The sequence below is a fragment of the Lontra canadensis genome, unplaced genomic scaffold, assembly GCF_010015895.1.
Source record: "Lontra canadensis isolate GAN:19392208 unplaced genomic scaffold, GSC_riverotter_1.0 scaffold206, whole genome shotgun sequence".
In the NCBI taxonomy this organism is placed as follows: domain Eukaryota; kingdom Metazoa; phylum Chordata; class Mammalia; order Carnivora; family Mustelidae; genus Lontra; species Lontra canadensis.
The window spans coordinates 972,433-981,114 of record NW_022631200.1 but is presented as its reverse complement, the minus strand read 5'-3'; the positions used below and the strand labels follow the sequence as shown (position 1 = coordinate 981,114).

The window sequence follows — 8,682 nt, the reverse complement described above, 5'->3', positions numbered from 1 at the left end:
ATCCATGACCCTGTTGGGAGCTGCCAAGTGAGTAGCTTCTTCCGAAGCCGGGAGTGGTCTTGGCGAGTCCTCACCTTGGTGACTGCGTGGGTTGTCTTGTGTCCACGTCCTAAGCCCTGGTGCCTGGGAATGTGACCTTGTCTGGAGACAGGGTCTTCACAGATGTAGTCAAGTGAAGATGAGCTCCCATGGAGTCGAGTGAGACCCAAATCGAATGACTGGTGTCCTTAGAAGGAGAGAGAAATTTGGACACAAACAGGAAGAACATCATGGGAAGCCAGAGGCAGAGACTGGCATGATAAGTCTCCAAACCAAGGAATGCCAGAGATTTCCAGCCATCCCCAGATGCCAGAAGAGGTGAGAAAAGATGCTTGAGGCTCCCAAGAGAGCATGAGAACACCTCGATTTTGGAATTCCAGCCTCCGGAACTGTGAGACAACATGTTTCTGTTGCCTTAAGCCCCCAGTTGGGGGAACTTCGTTGTGGGGGCCTCCGGAATCAAATGCAATGACCTTTCTCTTTCTCTTTGGGAGGGTCAGCCCTAGGGAGGGTCATTTGTCACCTGCAGACACACAGAGGGTCTCCCTGGAGCTGCTCACTCCGTCCTGTCCAGCCCGCATTAAGAATTCATTCAAAGTTAGAGTTCAAGCGCATCCATCACAACCCAGGTGTCTGGGGTGCTGTGAGGACCACCTGAGATGCTCTCCCTAGACCACTGGATCCCATGGAGGTACAGCTGAGGGCCTAGACCCTCAGGGACCACCCCCTTCTCAGAGTGATGCAACTGCTGGGCTGAGCCTCTACCCTTAGGCTTCTGACTGGGTCGGATGCTAGAAGGGGGAAGACAGGCCTGTTAGGGGCAGGACATCAGACAGTGCCCTGCTCCTTCATCCGCCCCAAGCCCATCCACAATTCCCACAACGTGTGTTTCCCATCAGCTCTACAGTGAACCCCACAAGTCCTCTACAAGGAGCCCCCTGGAGGCTCAGGGGGAGGGCAGCCCAAGCTCTTTGTCAGCAGTGGGGGTGGAGGAGGTGGGGGCCATCGGTGAGGCTCGGGTCAAGTCACCACCAGCTGGTGAGTGATCCTCTGCTCTACGTACGTATACAAGATGGTCTCCATTTTGTTTATTCACTCATGCGTCCATGGACGCTTGGGTTGCTCCCACCTCTTGGATATTGTGCATAACGCTGCTTTGAACATGGGTGTACAAATATCTCTTCGGGACGCTGCTTCCAATTATTTCAGGTATATTCCCTTTAGTGGAATTGCTCGATCATATGGTAATTCCGTGTTTAGTTGTTTTGGGAACTGCCATGCTATTTCCCACCATGTCTGCTCCGTGTTCCTTCCCACCAGTGGAACCCAAGGGCTCCCATTTCTCCCACCCTTGCCAACACCTCTGATTTTTTCTGACCGTCACCAGCCCTGATGGGCGAGAGGTGGTACCTCCTGCTTTTGATTGGCATTTCCTCAATGACCGATGACATTGGCCATCTTTTCATGTGGAACTCACTCACTTCTTCTCTGTAGTATGAACTCCTTTCTCTGCTAGAGCGCATCTAGCCTGTGTAGACTTCATAAATGTATTTCCACGAGCAAGCCTCCTGTATATGCTCCCTTTTCTGCCCTCCGCTCCTCGTCCGTGTGAAACCCTTTTCATCTGCTCGGTCTCTCGGACTCCGCACATGGGCCCACCCACCACGTGAACACGGTCCCCCCGCCCCGCCGCTTGCACCTGACACCCCACAATGGATCCCTGCCTGTTCCCACCACCACCACCATTCGTGAACGCCTATGTGGTTCATTCCCATCAAATGGCTTTAGGACTGAAATGTCCCAAAAGGGAAGGAAGAGGGAGAGGAAGAAGGGGGAAGAGAAATAGTTCATCTTTGGTGGGTTTTGTTTTGTGTTTCTGATGAATAAAGTTCCACATTTTCTTCAACAATTTGTTTTGAAATTATTAGAGACTCTCAGGAAGTTGCAGAAAATAGTACAAGAGGCCCCCTGTGAGCTTTGTTCCACTAACCCCCGTGGTAACATCTCAGGCACATAAAACTCACTATCAAACGCAAGAGCTCGATAGTGGTAGAATGCCGTTGCCCGGCTCCAGACCTCATTCTTCAGGTTTCACAGCTGTTGTTTTAACAGTGTGTGTGTGTGTGTGTGTGTGTGTGTGTGTGTGTAGTGCTGTCCAATTTTAATCTATGCAAAGAACTGTGGAACAACCACCAGTCAAGATATGGCCCTGCCCTGTCACCGAGGAATGACCCTGAGCCACCTCCTTCTATATTTGACTGTCCCAGATCTTTATCTCCCGGCAACCACGGGTCCGTCCTCCATTTTTAAGTCTGCCATTTCTGTTTTCTTTCTTTTTAAGATTTGCTTATTTGTTTTTAGACAGAGAGAGGAGCGGGATGGAGGGGCAGAGGGAGAGAGAGAGAGCGTGGAGCCAGACACGGGGATCCATCCCAGGACCCCGAGACCATGACCTGAGCCGAAGTCAAGAGTCAGACGTTCAACACACGGGGCCACCCCGGCACCCCAGGCCAGCCATTTCCAGAGTGTGATACCCATGGACTCCCACAGCAGGAACCCTGCCAACTGACACCTTGATCCGGGCCTTCTGGCCTCCAGGACCGGGAGACACAGAGTTCTGCTGTCTCAGTCACTCCTTCTATGGCCTCCCGTGGCCATCCCTGCTCCGGCCACCACCAGCCGCCAACCTTGTCACCCGCCACCACCAGTCCCTGACCCCCTTCCTCTCTTTATTGTCCTGTGCTCCATGCTAACCTCTCCCCGTACAGCTCCTTCAGGAGCTAAATCCACATTCATTCACCACCTGGAACCAATCCCATCAGTCACCCAACATCCGCAGCTTCTGGGCCACAAGCTCAGTGGGCACACACAGTCTTCTGGTCCTGAGGGCACGGGGCTGAGGCGGCGGTCGGGGAAACGGACTCCAGTGTGAGATGAATGCGCCATGACGGGGGTAGCGATGGGCATGGTGGGAGCGCCTGGGAGGTGTCTGCCCCAGGGCTGAGTCTCCACACAAGAGTAGGATTTGGTGAGTGGAGAAAGGCGTTGGGAAGGCGACAGGCAGGGGAGGGCAGGTGTTTGGGGGAAGAGCGAGGGGAGACCTGGGACAACTCAGGGCATCTGAGAGTATTTTGGTGTGGCCAGAACTGTGTGTGGAACAGGGACAGGAGGGGGTGACCCTGAGGGGTCAAGTTTGCGGGCCCCCAGGCTTGCCTGGACTTCCCATGGCATGCCAGGTCGGTGAGCACCTGGAGGCAGGGGAGAGGCCGCTGGAGCCGCATGCACTTCCCCATCCCACACCCCACGTGGCCATAGCGACTCTCCCATCTGGCTGTTCCCCAGCTGGACCCTTTAGCCCCAGGCCGGCGATCTGGTAAGTGGACGGCTCTCCCGAGTTCTGTGAGGGCCTCTAGCTTGTTAACCAAACCCAAGGAGGGGCTGGTGGGAACTTTTCATCCCCATCTGGTGGGTCAGAAGCCCAGGCGACAGTGAGGACGTGGACGAGGTGGGTGGGGGATGGGGGGGGAGCAGTCCTGTGGAACGGAGTCGCCAGCTACGGGACGTGAAGGGTAGGAGCCAGCTGGGGTCGGGGAGCCCAGGCACCGGGATGGGTAGAGTCGTAACCAGGAATCATTGTGAGATGCTGACAACAACCCGAATCCCAAATGATCGGCAGCACTTGAAGATGAATTGTGCTGGGCTGGAGGGCATGAGTGGTTGGGGAGGTGAGGCTGGAGGGTAGGGGTCTCTTTTCCGGGTGATGAAGGTTCTAACGCTGACTGCGTGGATGGCTGCCCAACTCTGTGAATATACCATAAACCACTAACGTCCACACTCTTCTTTCTTTTCTTTCTAAGTAGGCTCCGCGCCCAGCGTGGGGCTTGAACTCACCACCCTGAGGTCAAGCGCGGCAGGCTCCACCCACCGATCCCGCCCCCGCCCCGCCCCCGTCCCCGTCCCCCCCGTCCCGCACAGAGTTGGCTGGAATGTGAAGAGGATCTCGGCAAAGCGGGCAAAGCCGCGACCAAGACATTTTTTTCTGGGCTGGTGTAGAAACCTCACGCACGGCCACAGCACAGCAATGCCCGCCAACAACGGCCGGGTTCCAAAGTTCACCGTTGTTAGACCAGACCTACGTGTTCCCAGGAAATGTCCCTCCTTGGTCCTTTCCACGGGGCTGGGAGGTGTGCCGCTCCAGGTGCGGGAGGGGGCTCCAGGTGCGGGAGGGGGCTCCAGGTGCGGGAGGGGGCAGCCCTGGGGACCTGGGCGGCGGAGTCTGCGGGCACGACCCCCGTGTGGGCACGAGGCCAGGGGTGCACGGAAGGCAGTGCTGGGCCTCTGAGGTCGGGAGGAGCAGAGTGCACCCCTGGGGAACCCTCACCCCTGCCTAGGGTTGTGCCACAGCAGCGTGCCTCAAGTGGCCCAAGGCCCTCCCATGCAGTGGCCTGATGGTGGGGCAGGGACTGAGAAGCAGGGGTGAGCTCAGAGAACACAGAAGCACAGAGTCAAAGAGGCACATGCCCCCCGAATTTTCTAGCAGCAGCAGCAGTATGGAGAGCCCACGGGTCCACGGGTGGTTGAAGGCGTGGCACGTTTGGAATATTACGTGGCCTTCGGAAAGATGGAGATCTTGCCGTTTGCAAGGTCTGAAGGGGGCTGGAGGTTATTATGCTGCACGCAGTAAGTCAGAGAAACACAAACACGGCACGATTCCACTCGTGGGGGGGGGGGGCAAGCCACACGACAGAGTCTTAACTACAGAGAAGCAACCGCTGGTGCCCAGAAGGGAGGGGATGGGGGAGGCGGAGCCAGGTGATGGGGATGAAGGAAGCCTGTGTCCTGATGAGCACATGATGATTATAGCGGACATATGGAAGTGCAAAGCCACTCTACCGTGCACCTGGAACTAGTAGGGCATTGTGTTAACTATACTGGAATTAAAAACTTAAAAAAAAGGGGCACCTGGGTGGCTCAGTGGGTTAAAGCCTCCGCCTTCAGCTCAGGCCATGATCCCAGGGTCCTGGGATCGAGCCCCACATAGGGCTCTCTGCTCAGCAGGAAGCCTGCTTCCTCCTCTCTCTCTCTGCCGCCTCTCTGACTACTTGTGATCTCTCTGTCAAATAAATAAATAAATAAAATCTTAAAAAAAAAAAAAACTTAAAAAAAAAACCCAGGAGTGGGCTCTGGGGATCCCTAAGAGCACAGTGGGGATGGAGAAGTCTCCCCTCTGCTCTAAGAGTCCCTGAGAGCACGGCGTGGGTGGAGAAGCCTCCCCTCTGCTGTAAGAGTCCCAAAGTGCACAATGATGGGCGTAAGCTTCATTAGCATAACGTGCATGTGTACAGGCATGTTTTTTCTCGTGGGCAACATCATGCTTGCTTAGCGCAGGTGGTGGTGACTCCCCCTCTCGATCTTCCAAACCCTAAAACTCACCCCCGTCTGGGGTGCCCTGGCTTTGCAGAGGCCTCCCCGTGATCTCCAGGTGTGCACACATGAGAAGACCTCGTGAGCCACCTCCCCAGGGCTGCTCTGTGTGCAAAAGTCACCGAGAGCTGGACGCACCCTGACCCGGGAACACTGTGGGGACTCCACGTTCCCCAGGCCCACGCGTAGTCAGCAGTGCTGACCCGTACGAACGGGGGACCCGGGTTCAGCTCGCAGCAGGGTTGCCCCAGGAATGGCTGGAAAGAGCAGATTCAGGGCCTAACACTGGGGATGGACCTCGCGTCCCTGAATGGTACATGTGAAAACAGTTCCAACGGACCTTGGTGGCTTCAGAAAACAAAAGGGGCACCTGGGTGGCCCAGTCAGTTAAGCGGACTTTTGTTTTTGGCTCAAGTCGTGATCTCAGGGTCGTGAGAACGAGCCCCGTATCAGGCTCTGTGCTCAGCAGGGGGTCTGCTTGGGCTTCTCTCCCTCTGCCCCTCCCCACTGCTCGCTCTCTACATACATACATACATACATACATACATACATGTATTTTACAAAATAGGAGCACCTGGGTGGCTCAGTCGTTAAGCATCTGACTTCAGCTCAGGTCATGGTCCTGGGGTCCTGGGATAGAGCCTGCATCGGGCTCCCTGCTCAGTGGGGAGCCTGCTTCTCCCTCTGTCTGCTGCTCCCCCTGCTCCTGCTCTCTCTTGCTGTCTCCCCCTCTCTCTCGCAAATAAATAAAATTTTCTAAAAAATACAATTAAAATTTAAAAAATTAGAACGCTTTGCTGTTCTTTTCTGTGAGCAGCCCTCCCCTGAGCACCGCCCCCCCGCAAATAATGGAGATGTCGCTGTTTCAGTGTCCGCTTCACTTGGGCACGAACTAAATCAGGGCCGCAGGGAAGGGGGTGGGTGCCCAGGGGAGGCGGGTGGGAGGCTGCGGTCAGAGCAGAGGGAAGGCGGCCACGGGGAATCGGCGGAGGATGTGGGTTTCCACAGATGGTTCTCATAGGGCCCGAGCCGCACAGGCACCTGCAGGCAGGAGTCCAGGAGCCCGGGGTCTGTGGGGGCCTTGCCAGAGGCCGCGGGGCGCCGCCGGTCCATCCGGGCCCCTGGTCAGAGGGTCTTGAGCCGGGGGCTCCGGAAGGCCGACAGGGTGATGAGGAGCTGGGCAGCGTAGTAGGTGATCATGACCACGAGGCGGGCAAGCGGCAGCGGCCGGACGAAGGTGTCCCACGCCAGCACCATGTCCGAGAGCGTGAAGAGCAGGGCCCCCCAGCGGACGCTCCCGCCGCTGGCCAGGCCGCGCCACAGCATGGAGGCCAGGACCAGGGAGTAGGCCGCCAGCGCCGGGACCATGCTGGCCGGGAGGTGGAGCAGCAGGAGGCCGTAGTACGACACGGAGACCGGGGCGATGGACAGCAGGAGGCCGGGCCGCAGCGGAGTGAGGCCGAAGGCCCAGAGGTAGAGCAGGTGGGCCACGGTGAAGGCAGCCACGCCTAGAGGAGACAGGACCTGTCACTCCCTGGTGGCCACCTCCAGTGCAGAGCCTGAGGGGAAGGACTGCCCAGCAGCAGCATCTACACCGGCCACCCCCCACCCCTCGGCCTCCCCACTTCAACCTTCCCCTCTCCCTGACCTTGGCCCCAGAGTGACCTTAAGATGCACACTTGCATCCCATCCTTACTCCGCTTGCCACTGCCCGCCAGCTCCCCATTTCGCTCTGCTCCCCACTTGGCTCCATCCACCCACCCATCCTGCCCACCCCAGGGCCCTTGCACTTGCTGGTCCCCTGCCTAGGCTCCTGTGCCCTCTTCAAGACAGGAACTCCTTGGTGTGGCCATCCTCAACCAGCTACTCCAGACCACAGCACCCAAAGCCCCGCTCTGTCCCTCCAGGCCGCTCACACCTTCTAAGACCCCGTGGCCCGACCCCCCGAGGGGAAGGAGAGCTCTGCGAGAGCCGGGGCTGGTGTCCAGCCGGGGGTCCACAAGAGCCTGGGGCCACCCCGCTCACCAGAGAGGAAGGCGTCAGGCCAGATGAGGCAGGCATCGCCCACAGCCGAGCACAGAAGGGCCCCCTGCAGGAGCACGCGGTAGCCGGTGCCCCGGGGTGCACCCTGCAGGGACGCGGCCAGGCACAGCACCGGCAGGCACTTGACGAGGGCGCCAACCCAAGACGGCTGGTCTTGAGGGATCCAGAGGAGGAAGTAGGCAGCACAGGTGACAAAGAAGGGGCTCAGCCGCAGGCACAGGCACGGCTGCTTTGGGAGACAAGGGGGTCAGCGAGTCCCCGGGGGGCAGGCGCCCCGCAGCCAGGACTCAGGCCGGGGGGGTTCCCGCTGCACCCCCACCCAGGAACCCGAGTCACGACCCATAGGGAGCCCAGCCTCCTGAGGGCAGGGCCCCCCAATTCCCGCAGGCTGCTCCGGTTCCCCAGCACCCAGGCCCGACCCCCTCCCACACCTGGCGTTTCTCACTTGGGCTAAGAGGCAAGGCTTTCCGGGCAGACCCTCCTCCTGGGCGCCCATGTTGGCCACTGACCCCCCAGAATGGCTCCTATGTGAGCACGGGTGGCTCTGGGTGTGGAGGGGACAGCGTGTGGTTACACGTTAACCCGAGGAGCGTCCTGTGGACTCTGGGGCTGATAACAGGGCCCGGGGAGATGCTGCCCCCACCCTGGGGATGGCCCCGCCTGGCACCACTGATAAGGTGCCCACTCCGCACCCAGGGTCCTTTCCCCCCCAGCACCCTACCCCCCAGACCGGGCTTCCCCTCAGCTGCCCAGGAGGTCTAAGGCCATACACTCTCCTCCCATTGTCCCATGCCCCACCAACCGAGAGGAACCCGGTGTGGGATTCCTACACGCTCCCCTGCACCCAGGACTCTGGGGCAGGGGGTGGTGGGTTGGTGCTGACCGCCATCAGCCCCAAGGTCAGGTCAGCCCTGGCCAGGGTGCGGGGAAGGACGCCCACCCACCGTCCCCCCAGCAGGCCACCCAGGGGAGCCTCCTGGGCTCTGGCCATCAATCCCCCCAACAATGTGGCCTCCACCGACCCGCACCGCCCCCTGCCACGGATCCCCTGAGGGAACACGTGCCAGTGCGGAGTCTGACGAGGTCCTCACTGCACGCTGGCCGCGGCTCCACAAGCACATCCTATGAGCGCACTCAGCCCACCTGTGACTCCGGGTCTGCCACGAACGGCTTACC

At 58.9% G+C, this 8,682-nt stretch overlaps 2 protein-coding genes across 3 annotated transcripts in view; both read right to left on the bottom strand.

Moving 5' to 3' along the window:
* The window catches only part of PTPRH (protein tyrosine phosphatase receptor type H), a 17,105-nt gene extending 10,529 nt beyond the window's left edge, over nucleotides 1-6,576 (bottom strand). Inside the window, exons 1-2 of the mRNA XM_032848733.1 lie at nucleotides 6,505-6,576; nucleotides 4,176-4,315 (exon numbers count right to left, since the gene is read on the bottom strand). Coding sequence (XP_032704624.1) covers nucleotides 4,176-4,315; nucleotides 6,505-6,576 — 212 coding nt within the window. The remainder of the gene's footprint in view (nucleotides 1-4,175; nucleotides 4,316-6,504) is intronic.
* Nucleotides 6,331-8,208, bottom strand: TMEM86B (transmembrane protein 86B). 2 transcript variants are annotated; one of them, XM_032848697.1, is made up of 3 exons: nucleotides 7,952-8,208; nucleotides 7,489-7,735; nucleotides 6,331-6,971 (listed from the first exon to the last, which is right to left on the bottom strand). In XM_032848697.1, the coding sequence occupies exons 1-3, from the start codon at nucleotides 8,000-8,002 to the stop codon at nucleotides 6,589-6,591; spliced, it is 681 nt and encodes a 226-aa protein (XP_032704588.1). In that variant the 5' UTR covers nucleotides 8,003-8,208; the 3' UTR covers nucleotides 6,331-6,588. The 2 variants fall into 2 exon arrangements, with proteins under 2 accessions (XP_032704588.1, XP_032704589.1); XM_032848698.1 differs by having other exon boundaries at nucleotides 7,489-7,732.
* Nucleotides 8,209-8,682: the final 474 nt, after the last annotated feature.